Here is a 16,012-nt window from a genome sequence, read left to right as displayed (position 1 = left end):
AGTAATGGCCCCACTGAGTGCTTGGCTGAATAGGACCTGCTGGGACACTCAGCAGGGAGGCAGCCTTGGCTCATCTGCCCAGAAAGCAGGGGCTTTGGGGCCCCGAGTGCATGAACGGAAGATAATCACTAAAGAAGTCCATTTTCCAGACTTGCAAAAAGCGAGCTCATCCATTCCCACCTCTTCATGGACATAGGAGCCAGAGGCTTCTTCAATGTCACTTTGTGAGTTGGTGTCTGAGTTGACCTTGAGCCTTACCCTCCAGTCCAGTGTAGCAAAGCCTCCGTGGCTGAGAGCTGACAAGGGAGGCTTGCCGGAGGGAAGAAGCCATCCCAATTCTCTGCAAGGGGATGGGGAGCCCCGTTGGCTCCACTCCAGCTGCCTTATGAACACAGGGTACCTGTAACCCCACTTCTACCACATCCCATTTTTTCGAACTTTCTGCAATAAGTCCAGAGAAAGCCGAATCAGCAACCTTGCTGCCATGATGGCTGGGCTGTAAGGAGGCAGAAAACCATGAGAAAAGTCCCAATATCTTCCCTGTGTCAAACAAAAGCATTCTGAAACCCACAACTCATCCTGCAGAGATGCACACACACACACTCAAACACAGACACCAGGAGCTCCTGACACAGCCGAGCTCTTCAAAAGCACCTAGAGGCTGCACTGACAGTCCCTTCTTTAGGCAGTCCTCATTCTGGAAAGGGGCAAGGACTCTGCTTAGAGACCACCACACGGAACAGCAGCTGCTCATCCTGCTCTTCCTCCCAGGCTTTGGCCTCTTAAATCTCTTCCGACATGCTCTCAGTCTGTTTCCTGCTTTCTATTTCTCTATCTTCCTGGATCTTAATGAATCTTTCAGCTAGGTGTTCCTAGGTCTCTCTGGGTTTCTGTCTTGGTCTGCATGTGTCTATGTCTCCATCTCACTATCTTTTTCTATCTCTGTTTCTATGACTTTTTTTTTCCCTGTGGCACCATCACAGACTAGCAAGGTAGAAAGAGCCTTTATACTTCATCGAGCCCCAAAGCGTACTTGTGGAAATGAGGAAATTGGAGCCCAGCAAAGGGAAGATATGTGCCCCCAGGCATACACCTATGGCTAAAGCCTATCTTGTTTTATCAAAGCTGGCATCTTCCTCCCCAATTCATGCTGATGTCAAGTAGGAGGAGGAGGAACAGGAGGAGGAAGGCAATGGTGATTCCACAGCAGCAAGGCGAAGTGGGAAGAACTTTGGGCCAATGGGCAAGAGCCCAGTCCTAGTAATAGCTTGACCACGAGCATGCCATTTAACCTTGGGCATGTCGCTTACTATCGCTGAGTCTTAGTTTCCTCTGCTGTAAAAATGGAAATAATTGGTGCAACCCTGCTTGAAGCCTCTGATTGGTTTCTTATTTTAAAAAAAAGAATGTGGAAGAGTTTGGGAATAAATCATAAAGCATCAGGCAGGAATGGAGGGCAGAACAAAGACAATGACTAATGAATGGTGATAATGATCACCCTGATGATGACAGGATGATGATGATGGTGGTGGTAGTAGTGATGGTGGCAATGGTGGTGATGGTGATGACGATGATGGTGGTGACGATGCTGATGATGATGACGGTGATGGTGGTGATGGTGGTAATGATGGTGATAATGATGATTATGTTCACAGTAACAAAATGCAATGCCTTGGATCCAGCCTTCTGAGGATGAGATGTAAAACAATGGGTCTGCTTTAGAGACAATAGCCACCCCCTCCTCCTCACACTCAGTGACTTCTCTCCACTCCCTGCCAGCCCAGACTTCTGATCCCATCTTCCCCTTCAAGTTACCCCAAATTGCAGATCCAGGCTCCAGACCTTCAGCCTTCCCATCACCTCCAGCCCCCCCCCTACAGGTGTTACCACTCTCCCTGAAGCCTCAGCTTCGCTTCCCCAGCCACCTCCCCAGCCTGTTCTTTCCCTCAACTCACTCCTACGCCCAAGCAAGGAGAGTGAGCATACTCACGCTAGCTATTTATACTCAGAACACCTCACACTTCCCCTGCCTTGGCCTCATTCCATTCAGCACTGCCCTGCAGTCAGCTTTCTAAGACGGGCGTCAAGAAGGACAAAGTCCTGCCTGCTACTCACCCCTAGCTCTTTCTCAACTCCTGGGACAGGACCACTGTGGATATAAGAGAGTTGCTCATGGGGTGGCATCAAATCCAGCTCTCTGCCTCAGTTTCCCTCGCATGAGAATGACGTGTTAGTCTCTGGAAACAATGAGAAGAGTTCCTGTCTGGCACAGATGAGGGTCAGTGGCACCCAGCCAGTTCTCAGATGGCTAGAGCCAGAAGGGTAAGGGGAGGCTGTAAGATGGGTCATGTCCTATTTGTGTCATGGGACAATCAATCTCTCTCCCACAGCCCTCTTCTCAGCACAGAGATGGGTCGGGACTGGTCAGGAATTGAAAGCAGAATGGGAACAGGGCTATTGGCCAGAATCGAAGGCTGAGGTTTGGAGCTCGGGTGTCCTGTCCCAGTAATGCCTCCCATCACATTGCCCTCTCTCCTTGGGCTTAGGTTCCCCTTTGCAGGACACATAGCCACCGACAGATGCAGAAGCCCATTGGGTGCCCTCGCTGCAGAATGGACAGGGGCTGGCAGCCTCCCACCACCCTGGCCTCCCCAGGGTCACTCAGACTTCTCCGTGCCTCCTCCCCTGGCATGGCTGCGCCTGACAAGCACCACTCGGAAATTAATCATCCCAGCAGAAACAGGCCCCAGCCCCTGACGTTCCAATTAAACACTTCACTCTGACCTTGGTTGCATCATCTCAGCTTGGAATAACGTCATCTATCTTCCCCAGATGGATGGAGCCTACAGGCCGGTGAGGAGGACCAGAAACCCCCTATCCCTGGAGCTGGCCTCATCACCACAGGGACACATTTCAATCAAGAGGAACTGTGGCACTCTTAGGAAGAAAAGCTGTCAGCCTTCCCAGGGACAAGCATTCATCTCCTCAGGAGGAGAAAATCAGTCTCCGTTCCCACCAAGGGGAGCCCTGTGTTAATGCCTCTGCCCTTCCCATTAGTCGGGCTATAACTGGCTAGCTGGAACTCTGGAATCCTAGGAAAGTAGCAAGCAGGGACCAAGAAAGACCAAGGACAGGATCTCACAGGACTTGGTTTGAAGAGAATGAGGCCCCTGGTCAGGGAGGCTTGTCTGACAGGGAGGTTCAGCTCCTCCATGAGGCAGCCCCCGACATGAGGGGAGACAGAGCCCATGATCTGGGGGCTCGTCCAGCCTCGAGGGAGACAGTCTCATTTGTGTGAAGTCTGAGTAAGCGGGGAGTCCTGCCCTTGGAAACCCCTTTTTGATGGGGGAGACATAGCCTTGCCTTGTAGAAAACCCAGTCTGAGAGACCCAGTCCTTGCCTAGGGGACCCACCAGGCTTAAAGGGGAGACACAGCCCTCCCTGGTGGCAGAGACTAAAAATTTGACTTAGGAAACGCTACCTGAAGCATCCCCTTGCACCCATGCTACATGGGCCTTGGGGAAGGAGAGCCCCTCGATTCAGGGCTTCCTAAAGGAACATTTGTGATCTTTGGCATCAGCAGGTCTGACTTGAATTCAAACTCCGTGCTTTCCTTCCTGTGTTCCCTGGAACCAGTGACTCAGCCTCTCTGAGCCTCCTTTCTTTACTTGGAAAATAGGACCTGCCTTGAGGAGAAAGTGAGGCTGTGTATGTAAAGCACCTAGCTTTACAGAGATCCCATTAGTGGAGGGCAGCTGCTCCGAGTCGGACCAAGTCACAGGACAAGGCAGAGAGGCAACCTGGCCAGCTCAGGGATCCTGGTCCTTGACAGGAGAAAGATAGCCCAGGTCCCACAGAGTAGTAACCAAGCCAACAAGGGACCAGGAGTGAGACCTCCAACCTGCCACAGCCCTTCTTGGGCCGCCAGAAGATGACACAAGACCAGATGCCCAGGGTGTATGCTGAAGAAGCCCTAAGGACCCAGACTGCAGGGTCAGGGGGACAGGACCCACCTCCCAAAGCAACTGAATTTAAAAAAATTAGAATCGATTACCCCATAAGCAACAGAAGAGGTTCCTTGGATGCCCCCACCTCCAAAGAACTGCTTCTGAGCTGGTGCTGCTTCCTTCGGGGTTATTTTTAGCTTGTTTTCCCAGTAATGATTCTTTTGGGTGGATTTCAGGGTTGTAGCTGTGTGCTCTCTGGGAGACGCAAGCGGTATCCATACAAAAAAGAAGAGGTTGTTATTCATAGTAATTCCACTGAATTTGTAAAGTTATTATTAAGCATTTGTCACCACAAAAGTCACTTTGATTTGGTTTTCCTTAGAGCTGTTCTCCATGCCCAATTTTGCTTCCTTATCTTACATAGAAGGCCTAGAGAGTATAGGGGGGCCATCAAGAACACACATAAAAAAAATGGAGACCATTCTTTTCAGAAAGATAAGGGAGAATGCAAACCCTTTGGGGCTTGCATCTCAGAGGAGGAACAATAATAATCTGGATAAGAATGGTAGCAAACACATACAGGGTATCTACTGTGAACCAGTCACAGTGTTAAAGAGCTTTGCAACACTTCATGGTAGGTACTATCAATGTTCTCATTGTAAAATGAGAAACTGGGTACAGAGAGGTTAGGTAAGTTGCCCAAGGTCACACAACTAGTAGATGGCAGAGCTGGGATTTGAACCCAGCAGTCTGGCTCCAGGAATTAGGCTCTGAACCACGCACTAGATAGTCCCTGATAATTGCCTGTGAGGAGCTGAGAGACAGCGAGATGACAACAAGGATGCCTTCACTTAGCCTAAGGGGGGAAGGGGACCTCCAAGGGAGGAAACCACTGAAGTCACCCCAGACTGTCCCCTGATGATGGATTTTGAGGTGGGCAGGAGAAGTATGAGGAGATCAGCCTCAGAAGGCATTTATAGTCGGATGTGCTCTGAGCAAGTCGAATGAACATAGGTTTTGGCAACAGACAGACTTCAAGTGAAATCGCAGCTCTGCCACTTTCTAGCTGTGTAACTTTGAGCAAGTTACTTTGCCTCTCTGATTTTCAGCTTCCTCATCACTAAATGGAGATAATAGTTACATACCACTCAGGATTATAGTGAAGACTCAGAAGGGAGTACCTGAGACATTGCAGGGCATCGATGTCTAAACTACTGCCTCTTCTGCCCTTCATTCATTCATTCATTCATTCATTCACTGAGTAAACATTTATTGAACAATTAATGCATGTATGGAAGTGTGTTCAACGTTGTGGGAGATTTAATGATGAATAAGTTATCATCCTTGTCCTCAAGGAGTTTATAAGTGAACAGGGAAGCTAAGAGATCTGGTGAATTCTAACTACAAGGCAGACAGTGATTGATTCCATCTGGAGTGATGAATAAGACTTCGCAGAAAAGCCTCCACACAGAGGTAGGGAAGGAGAAACAAGTTTTCCAAGCAAAGAGAATGGCAGGCAAAAGGCACCAAGGCAGAGAATGTACAACTTGTGAGGGGGAGAAGGTATATGTCGAGCACTAAATGTAAATCTGAGGAATTTGGAATTAATCCTATAGGCAGTGGGGAGCCATACATGGCTTTATAGCAAGAGTGAGGCATAAGGAAGCTGAGAATCAGATTTGGGAGGATGGGCAGGGGGGGAAACTAAAGCAATAATTTCCATCTTAAAAGAACAGGAAGGAGAACCTGGGTTTTGATCCCAAATCTGAGTTGAGCTCACTATGCGAAGTCAGGCAAACTGCCCACCGTTCTGGGTCTCATGTACCCACCTGAAACACTGGATTTCCTGGAAGGCCTCTGATGGCCATATAAGTCCATGGTGTAAAGGCTTCCTGCCCAGTCCTCAGCACGGCTGGCTCCCCTCTCATCTTCCCCAGCTGCCCGGCCTGGCGTTCTCCGCCCAAAGCAGGAATCATGGGCACTGCCACTTACAGGAACCAGGCAGAGCTGGCTCAACAATTCCGTTAGGTCTCAGGCAGCAGTTTGGGAGGCTCTGAGAAGAAGACAGGCCCCTGGCTCTTCCTCTTCTACCTGCACCTGGTAGCCAAGTTGGCTAATAAAAGAGAAGTTGAGTAAGTTGTGGGAACATCAAGAATTTACTGCCATTTAGCTGCTGGGCTGTGGCAAGGAGAGTGTGCTTGCTCACTCTACATTTCTCTCTCTCTCTCTCTCTCTCTCTCTCTCTGGCTTTGCCTTTCTTTTTCTCAGCTGCACATTTGATCAGAGCTTTGCCCTGGAATTAAGTGAAGCAGCATGGGGGTGGGGAGGAAAAGACTGGTGAGCCAGCCCAGCCCACATGGCCTGAGTCCAAATCCTCCCTTGGCCAGGTGCCCAGGGGTGGTCCTAGCTTTCTGTCCATGTGTGTCAGAGGGAGGAGGGGAAGCAGGACAGCTAGAGCCAGGGTTTGACAAAAGGTGGGGGTTGGAGGGAGGGTGCTGTCTGACAAGGAACTATATAGGTGGAGTACTCTAGGGAAATGAGAGTAAAAAGATTATAAACAGGCAGTTCAGGGGGCAACTCATTTTGTAGAGTTGGGATGTGCGTGTGTGTGCGTGTGTGTGTGTGTGTGTGTGTGGCTGTGCACACACATGCACCGATGTTTTATACGCATGTCAGTGTCTCTGACCATGTATGTGTGAAGCTGTGTGTAACTGAATATAATAACCCTAGGAATGCATGCCATACAGGCATATACCTTTGTGTGCAGGGGATGCCTGCTTGCCTCTCCATCCTCGCTTCCCAGCCCATACTAGCTCTCAATGCTCCAGCCATCCCATTTACTGATCACACTGTATCCCCCACACCTGGCTCCAAGCCCTCTTCCTACAACAGCCTCCTCTCTTCTCTCCTCTCCCCACTTCCTCTGCCCACACCAACTATCTTTCCTCACTGCTCATCTCCTCCAGGAAGCCCTTACTTTTCCTGCAACACCCATGACCTAGACTGAACAAGATGCTCATTAACCCACTCCCACAGCCCCTGTGCTTTCGTTTTTGGGGCAGCACTCACAGCCACCCTTAGTCCTAATCCCATGTCTACCCACTCACCTCTTCCATACAATGGTGAGCTCCTTGAGGGCAGAGACCATTTATTCAGCTAGCATAGCTCCAGACACGTAGTAGGTGATTAATAATTCGTTTATTCACTAACCATTAACTGAGCAGCCAAAAGATGTCAGGTAAAGGGCATGAAATTGAGACAACACAGACACATTGTTTGCCTTCCTGGGTCTCCCCTCTGTAGAAGGAGACAGATAAATCAACACAGTCCTATACATGCTTACATGCAGGAAACAGGGCCTGAGGGGTGCGGAAAGTAAGGATGGGGTATGGACAGTGTCAGGGAAGGCTTCAGAGAAGAAAAGAATCTCCAAAGTGAGATAGAATGAGAGTATATAAATAAAATTATTAAAACTGGAGTCCAAGGTCTGAGCTAAACCAGCAGCCACACCGAGTCAGGCTAAGCAGTATGGGGGTAGGGAGGAAAAGACTGGTGAGCCAGCCCAGCTCGAAATGATGACCTAGGGAGTCTCATCCTCATTCCCTCCATCAAAGAGAAGATGGATTCCCAAGTCCATAGCAGGACCGAGCCAAGCAATGAAACTTTGGGGATGTGCACACTGTAGGGCAGGGGCTGGGCCCATCCTTTCATGGAGTTATATTTTCTATCTGTCAGTAAATGGCTATGTGACCTTAGGGCAGTCACTGGCTCTCTCTGGGCTTTAGATGTCTTATCTATAAAATAGGAAGCAGGTAATTCTAATCTACAATCTTAACTGAGAACACGATCTTCTCCCAGGAGGAGGATTTGCTGTGCAGTGATGCCTGGGAGAACCAGATGCAGAGAGAAATTGAGAAGACGGTTACTGTGATCAGGATTGATCCCAGTAACTGATTCCATAGCCTCTGTTACTTCCTTTTTATCACGAGACCATGTAATCATATCACACGGAGTCTGGGAAGACTTCATAGAGAAGGTTCCCGAGTTGAAAAGTTAAGATGGGCAGGATTTTAATTGGTGGAGAAGAGCACTACTGAAGCAGGGTGTACAGCATGAGCAAAGAGTGGAGAGAGGAATAAGCCAAGCATGAGGAGGAATATCACTGAGAATGGTGGTGAGTGGAGAAGAGCACTACTGAAGCAGGGTGTACAGCACGAGCAAAGATGTGGAGAGAGGAATAAGCCGAGCATGAGGAGGAATATCACTGAGAATGGTGGTGGCAAGCCTGCCCTGGCTGGGCAGAGGATTCACATTGGGGAATAGTAGGTGATGCTGATGGCTCCGTCCTGCAGGCTCTCAGGTCCCAGTCCAAGTTGCACCAGTCAGGGCGAGGTTGGCATAGCAGCTGGAAAAACTGGGAACAGGGCACAATTAGAGTTGGGACAATTAAGAGGAACATCAGAAACGAAGGTGACCTAGACAGTGGCCTCCCAGGCTCTGGAAGGTCAGGGGAATGAGGTGCCAGGCAAGTCTCTTATGTAAACTCAGACCCAAGACCTGATTATAAGGACTGGGTAAAATCAACGGCTCAATTACCAAAATAAATGATTATGAATAAATGATCCTGCATCAGTCTATTTTGTTGAGTACATACGCCAGGAATCGTTCTGGGAATGCACGGGTGAACAGTTCCTATGAAGGAATCTTGGTCTTGGGGAGCTTACATTCTATCAAGAGAACAGATTCAACAGACAAATGATAAAGTTAAATGTCAATTGCTATGAATCAAATTAAAGTAGGGTAAGGGAATAGAGCAATGGAGCAGAGTGATAGTTGTATTACTTAAAATCAGGTGGTCGGGGAAGATGTCTCAAGAAGGCAGTAGTTGAGTAGTTACCAGAATAAAGTAAAGGAGCAAGGCACAAGATCTAGGGAGAAAGCATGCCAGAGGAGGGAACAGCAAGTACAAGGCCCTGAGGCAGTAACGTGCTTGGCATATTCCTGCAGGGAGACCTTCGTGGCTCCAGTATAGTAAAATAGAAGGAGAGTGATAAAAATATGAGTTTAGAAAAACAACTAGGGGTCAAATCATCTAGAACCTAGTAGATTATAATGAGCAGTTTGGTTTCAAGAATAGTAACAAGTCGACATTACGGAGCACGCATTTGTGCCCAGTACCATTGAGCAATCAGTGTACATTAACTGGGATTTTAAAAGTGACTTGGGGATTGATGTGATTATCTTCATTTGACAGATGAAGAAATCGAGGCTTGGAGAGGCAGGCCTTGGGCACCTGCCATTAGCTGCATTCTCCTGGCTTGAAGATCAGTATTGTTCCTGGAATCTGAGCTGGAAGATCAGCCTGCAGGGGGCGGCAAAGTGATCCAGCAAAGTGGTCCAGCGTCAGGGTAGAGGCTGGTTTATTGTACTAGCTATATGTGTGCATAACTGTGTCTATCTAACAGCACATAGGTGTAAGTTAAGTTTGGGTGCTGAAGAAGAGAAGGTGAGAGGTGAAGACGCTCTATATAGTGTGCAGAGAGACTACTACCCTCTCGTCAGAGGTTCCTGTGCCCCCGGAGCCCCTGCACTGCCACCACAGCATTGTATTCCCTGCACTGAGTGGCCTGTTTATGCCTGGGGCCCCCACTGACCACGAGCTTCTCCAGTCATGGCCATGGTAGCTTTCTCATCTACATAACCCTGGGAACTTACACCTCATAGTAAAAATGGTTAGGTGGGTTACACACCTGAGGTACGACTCTGCTACTTTCTAGCAATGTGACCCTAGTCAAGAAACTTACTTTCTCTGAATCTCAGTTTTCTCATCTGGAAAATGGCAACAATAATAGTATCTACTTAACAAGGTTGTAGTAAGGATCCAGATAATGCATGCGAAATGCCCAGCACAGTGTTTGGCATATAAAAAGCACTCAGTTGGCTATTAATATGACTACGTGCTCAGTACGGGTTTGTGGAGCTAAGTTCTTGAATTTCCCCATCCGAGTCTTGTCTGTCTTATTCAACCTATGTACAGATTTTCCCCACTATCCCAAAGTAGATCGTTCCTATGAAACCTTTTGTAAGAGAAATGGCGTAAAGCAGAGAAGCAATTACTGTAGGACACATCTTGCTAGCAGATGCACAAAATAAATCGAGATAAAGCACAGATGCTCACAGACACAGTTCAAAGGTATGTTGGCTTGACGCTGAAATGCTGAGTGTTAGTCCCGGGGAAGGAGCTTGGCAGTGCCACGCTCACTACTCAGGGTGCATGCTGCCTCTATAACTGGCTCGCTGCTAAAGAAATGCTGAATGCTATTTTTGTTTTTCCGCCTTTTTCCATAAAAGCGAAAATCTTCTTTGGATATCTTTCAGTTAGCAAAAACAGGTACTAACGTAGTTCTTTCCTAAAAGCGAAGTGACATAAAGTGAACTTTCAAAGAGTGGGGGATATATTTATTCTAGTAGCTAGCACAATGCTTCGCCTGTAGAGTTTGATTTAAAAAAAAAAAAAAAGTCAAAGTATTAAATAAAATGACCAAATAAACAGGCCTCAGTTTTTACAGCTGTGAAATAAAAAGGCGGGCTTAGAAAATCTCTGAGCCCCCCTCCAGAGTAGAATTTCAGGAGGATCCCAGGTGCTCCCCCCAAATGGTGACCTCCCTTTAGTGAAGCCCCACAGTGGACTGTCCTATCTTCTCATGTTGGCAGGCATCCTAAAAAATAGGTGCATGGTGACAGAGCAAATGTCACCAGGTCCACCATGGTGTCAGGTTAGGCAGAAGAGGAAGTGGGTGTGAGTTTCGGCATGGGTCCTCGATATGCACCCATGCATGACACAGGGGCCTGACACAGAGCCCAATTTGCTGTCCGGCTGCGTGGTAGGAGCCTAGGGCTGTTCCAGGCACCATCAAGGAGCTGGGGGTCAAGAAAACCTGCAACCATTGCCAGTACTCTAGCTAGAAAAGACTCCTGGCCCTGAACAAAAGGGAAAGGGCAGAAAGGAGATGCCACCAGCTTACTGAATAAGGTGCTTATTTGGGGCAGAAGAGTACACACATGCCAGGTACTCTCTCCAGCCCGGGGTTGCTCCTCTGATTCTGACCTCCTACCCAGGTTCCAGCTGGCATTACCGATTGGGATCTATGACTAGGCCTCACAGGTACAGTCGGCGCAGTCTGTGGGCGTTAGGAAAGGCCCAAGGGAAGGTATGAGCCCCTTTCCAGGTCAATGACATGTGAGAATAAAATAGTTGGGGCAGCTGGCTGTGTCTTCCTCATGCCAGCTGCTTCCTTCCTGAGCCCTAGAACCGACACTGCCAAGAGTAACAGGTCCATTGGGCACTGGAGTTGGAGTAATCTGAGCATTTGATTCTGGGGAGGAGGGCATTAGCAGCCCTTCACTTCTCTGGGGCAGGGAGGGACGTCTACCATTTGGAGGATCAGAAGATGATCAGACACGCTGACCCAGTAAAAGCCTCCGGATCCATGAAGGGTATATCCGCATAAGGGAACCTGGGGCTGACCTTATATTTTCTAAAGATAGCAGGCTGCTCCCACCTCCAATTCTTCCTGACCCTGGGCCTCAGGCTCCTCCATGAGATGAGCAAAAATGCATGATGGTACACAATTTACTACCACTGTAATCAATTATAAGCTTAGTGTTTCTTCCCTTTGGAATGTAAGTTCCATGAGGACAGGCTAGGTCTGTCTTTATCACTGCTGTGAGCAGTGCCTGTGATGTTGGATATATTCACCACATTGTTGTGAAAAGGAAGTGGAGACGAGGGACAGCGGGAGGAGGGAAAACTGAGTGGGCAAAGGGAGGCTCATTTTCCTATCACCTAAGATCTGGGGAGTGGTGGATGGGGGCAGGTAGAGAGAAGAACCAGAACCCTGTGCTCAGTTTCCAGAAAGGGCCTCAAGAGTGAACTGAAATTGCTGACCCATGTCAGCTACCAACATCTGGGAAGAAGGAGAGCTCGGTCCCCCTCACTGGAGCAGTGAGTCTTCAGCTCAGAAAAGGGAACTTGTGTCTCTCCTCTGGGCTTACTCTTTACAGGCCCTGCACCCCTTCCATTTGGGGTTTGGGCAGGGGTGGGAGACCTCACTGTTTCCTTCTTCGTCTTCCAGGAGCCCTCCAGTGTCAGGAGAGGTCTTCTCCCACATACAGTCTGTCTGCTAGCTTGTCTCTCACTGGGATGATTAATAAGCCCTAAGGTGACATTAATTGCCATCAGGCATTAGGAGCCTAATGAGAATCATCTTCCTGACTACTCCTGCACCTTCTATTCCTAGGGCCTCCAAGAGCCGGCCAGCCCTCCCCACCTTGCACCTCAGAGCTCCAAGCAGATGTAACATTGGGGGAGGGGTGAAAGCCGCTCTCCGCAGGCTCCAATACCAAGCAGAGACAGCAACAGTCGAAGCCAGGGAGGAGGGAGGCTTCCAGGAAGGATTCAAGCCCATTTTCCAAAAAGAAAATGTCACTTTCCTGGATGAACAAGAAACTCACAGGGTCAAGAAGTCTAGGACCCAGTCAGGCAGATGGGGGATGGAAACTGAACACCCCAGCTGGCCTTGCTCTGACCTACCTCGCCCCACACTCAGTCTGGTAGAGTGCAGAGGTATGGGGGGTGACCCTCAAGATCTACAGCTCCCTCCCATAAAAGCTGTGTCCATAGCCTGACACTCCAGCGTAGAATGGGATGGAGACCCGGCCCTTGGGGGTTATGGCCTGATGTTATGAAATCATTACCATTTATCCGATGCCTGGCTGAGGGTTGACAGTTGACTTGTCGGGTCTGATCTCGGTTGCGCTCTAATGGAACGAACGGGCCTGACGGTGGGAAAGAACGTCACCCCACCACCCCTGGGTGAGTGTGCAAGAGGGGCAGTTCTCCACTCCCACCCCATTCTCCTATAAAGGCTTGCAAAACAACCTGTAGGAAGGCACGTCCCCTCCTTTCCTCCCACCCCCTTCCCCAACGGCGAACGGATTTTCCCCTAGCTGCGCCCCGGACCCAAACGAAGCTGAGCCGGCGAGCTCCGGCGCCGCGGGAGAGGACTGGGTGCGACAGCTCGACTGATCCCTGTCCAGTGCCTCCGAAAGCCCCACGCAGACGCTGGGATGGGGTAGGGCGTCCCCTACCCGCACCTCTGGCAGAGCGGCTGTAAAACACCTCCGGCGCCCGCCTGGGAGCGTGCATCCTTTAGAGGGGACTTCGGTGGCTGCAGTGGCGTCTACCTAGAGAAATGCAGCCGCCGCAGCCGGCTGGCCCCACTCGGGCCCCAGAACTAGCCTGCATTGAGGAGGAAGAATAAAACATAAAACAGGGGCGAGCGGAATCGCGAGGTCGGCCCTTGCCTGAGCTTCATTAAGGAGCCGCGCGCGCCCCCAGGCTGGGAATGCGGAATGGACACGTGGACAGGGGAGGGGGAACTGGGAGTGGGGGGAGTCTCCGTGGCGCGCGAGTCGTGGGCTGCGCGCTCTGAGGCCACGTGACCACGGGGAATCTGGGAGGGGGAAGCGAGCGAGCCAGGCTCCGCGCCCGCTACTGCTGGGGTGGGCGCTGAATCCCGGACGGGGGAGGAGGGCGGGCGAGCGCGAGTGTGTGTGTCTCTCTCTCGAGTCATTTACGGCGGAGCAGCCGGCGTGAGCGCCGAGGCGGCGGCGGCTGCTTCGTGCAACTGTGGCTCCCCCCACCTCCTCTTCCTTTTTGCTCCTTGATTCTTCTTCTCCCCCCACACACGTCCATGGGGAGCCGGGCCCCCTCCCGGCACCTCCTCTCCGCTCGGCCCCTTAGGCATCAGCTGCCGCCTCCCTGGCCGCCGGCTGCGCGGGCGCCGGGTTCCCTGGCCCCTGGCGTGGAGCCCAGGTCTTGCCGCCCGCAGCCTGGGCTGGCGCGGCGCTCCGCTCGCCCCAACTGACTCGGAGAGAGAGCGCCGATGCCCGGCTGCGCCGTGATAGCGAGCGATCCGGCGTCCGGGGGCAGGGCGGGGGCGGTGGGGAGAAGGAGACGTCGGAGATTCTGAACCCCGGAAAAGTTCAAGGTTTGTGTAGGTACCCCGGGAAAGGCAAGGAGCGAGGCTGAGCAGTGTGCCCCTCTGCTGAGGCAGCGAGACCTGGGAGGAGAGGGGGTCGGCCCGGAGCTGCCGTGGGCTGACCGAGCCCCTCTCCATCCTACTACGCCTACAGCAGGAAGGCTGGAGTCGGCTCCCAGGGCAGGAAGGCTGGGGTCAGACCACTGGCGGGCTTTCCCACTCCCTCAATTTCCAAGCCCCATCTCCATGGAGCAGCCCGTTCCGGCCGCGCCACCCTCTCCCCAGCCGCGGAGCTGCTGCCCCGGCAGGCGGAGCTGAGCCGGCCTGTGTGCAGCCTGGGCCCTGGTCGAGACTGGAGAGAGAGCGCTGGAGCTCAGTGAGCTCCGCGAGGGGACAAGCCGCTGGCCCCCCGCCTCGGGCATTCCGTCCCGGCGTCGCGTAGGGTGGTAGCGACCCGCATCGCCGGTCTCAGCACTGCATGGAAACTTTTCCTTCTCCAGATGGATTAAAGTTGCCTGGATTTTCTTTCTTTGCGAAAGAAATTCATTTGCACCTAACCTGGGATTTTTATGCTGGAGCTGCTGCAAGGCGCTTGGAGGAAAGAAGCCGCGCTATCCATGAGGGGTTACTACCGAAACCGAATAAATTGGGGCTTGTGTTGGAAACCTGCACCCTCGAGCGAGTTCGGATTCGAGCTGGGGCCGGGGCTGGGGGATCCAGCACTTGGCTCTAGGCAGCCCGCGAGACGCCAGCGGCGATCGGGCCCCGGGACCGCACGTGCTGCTCCCCCCTCGCCGCACAGATCCTGCAGGGGGCACCAGCCGGGGAGGTGGAGGCTCCTCCTGCCGCGAGCTGCGCCCCCATCGGCTCCGAGGGTGTAGCTGGCGGCGCCTGGGACGCCCCCCTCCCCAAAGTGTCCCCGAATTGCACTCGCTGCCCCCCAGAGGCTCAGCAGAGACAGCTGGACGCCACAGCCATCCTGAGTTGGATGTGACCAAGCCAAGCCTGGGCCAAGCCGTCGTCGACTGTTGCCCCCTCAGTCACTACCCGCTCCCGCCTCGGCCATGGCCCCAGGGATGTCAGGCCGCGGCGGCGCCGCCCTGCTCTGCCTCTCGGCGCTGCTTGCCCACGGTAAGTGTCGCGGCGCGGACTCCGGTGTGAAGATGCGGCGATCGCCGCTGGAGGGGCACAGAGGAGACTGGGGAAAAGCGAACCCCCACCCACAGACTCGAAGCCACCGCTCCTAGCTTGATATCTCAGGCTGCATTTCGAGTTACCTCCAGCCTCCAAGCCCTTTGGCGGGAGCTGAGGATGCGAGCCCCGCCCTGGGGATCGAGCCCAGCCCAGGAAAAGGGCGGGTGGGGTGGAGTAGGGATCACTCCTTAGAAAGAAGGGTCCAAACCCTAGTGTCCGGGGGCGCGTCCGCCCACGGAAATCTATAAGGATCCGAGGGACAGTGTCCGGGCCGCCCCTCCTGCCACTCCCTTCGCTGCAGACAGCGGGACTGGGGGCTAATGGGGTCCGCGGGGATCGTCCCTAGCGCGCAGGCGGGTGCGGGGCCACGCCACCCGTTGCCTCGCTTCCTGCGGCGGTCCCCGAGAAGGGAAGCGGACCGACAGGGACCCTAGGAGCCGCGGTGGCTCGCCCGCCCGCTGTCCTGTGAGCTGCATCTAAATGGCCGGCTTAGCCGAGCCTGGAGGGCGGGGGTCTGGGCAGCGGGCGCAGGCTGAGGCGGCGGACCGCGCGCGGAGCGAGCGGGCTCCGCGCTCTCGCGTTCTGCAATCTGTTGCGTCTGCTCCCCAGGCTCGCCCTGGGCTCCACGGTAGAGGGGGTGGCAGAGGGAGGGGCCGGGTTGGCGGGCTTTGGCAGTGGGACAGCAGGGATACGGGTGGAGAACAGAGGGTGTCTGAACAGCCCCCCATAGTGAGAACTCAGATCCGACGGGAGGAGCTGCAGCGGGCCTTCTTCAAGCTGGAGGCGCTCTAGGAGGCGAGGGGAGCACACCGAGGGGGGAGGGAAAGA

General features: G+C 52.5%; 2 protein-coding genes across 2 annotated transcripts in view; one reads left to right on the top strand and one right to left on the bottom strand.

The window, feature by feature from the left end:
* Positions 1-11,599: 11,599 nt before the first annotated feature.
* On the bottom strand, positions 11,600-13,155 carry CUNH17orf102 (chromosome unknown C17orf102 homolog). The gene is given in 4 exon segments (XM_006927083.1): positions 11,600-11,649; positions 11,652-11,758; positions 12,541-12,557; positions 12,970-13,155. Coding segments are annotated over 4 exon segments (360 nt in total).
* Positions 13,156-15,054: 1,899 nt separating this feature from the next.
* The window catches only part of TMEM132E (transmembrane protein 132E), a 51,428-nt gene continuing 50,470 nt past the window's right edge, over positions 15,055-16,012 (top strand). The window contains exon 1 of the mRNA XM_015599122.1: positions 15,055-15,121. Within this exon, the coding sequence (XP_015454608.1) occupies positions 15,055-15,121 (67 nt within the window). The remainder of the gene's footprint in view (positions 15,122-16,012) is intronic.

Source organism: Pteropus alecto, unplaced genomic scaffold, assembly GCF_000325575.1.
Source record: "Pteropus alecto unplaced genomic scaffold, ASM32557v1 scaffold98, whole genome shotgun sequence".
NCBI lineage: Eukaryota > Metazoa > Chordata > Mammalia > Chiroptera > Pteropodidae > Pteropus > Pteropus alecto.
This window is presented reverse-complemented; position numbering and strand designations above follow the sequence as displayed.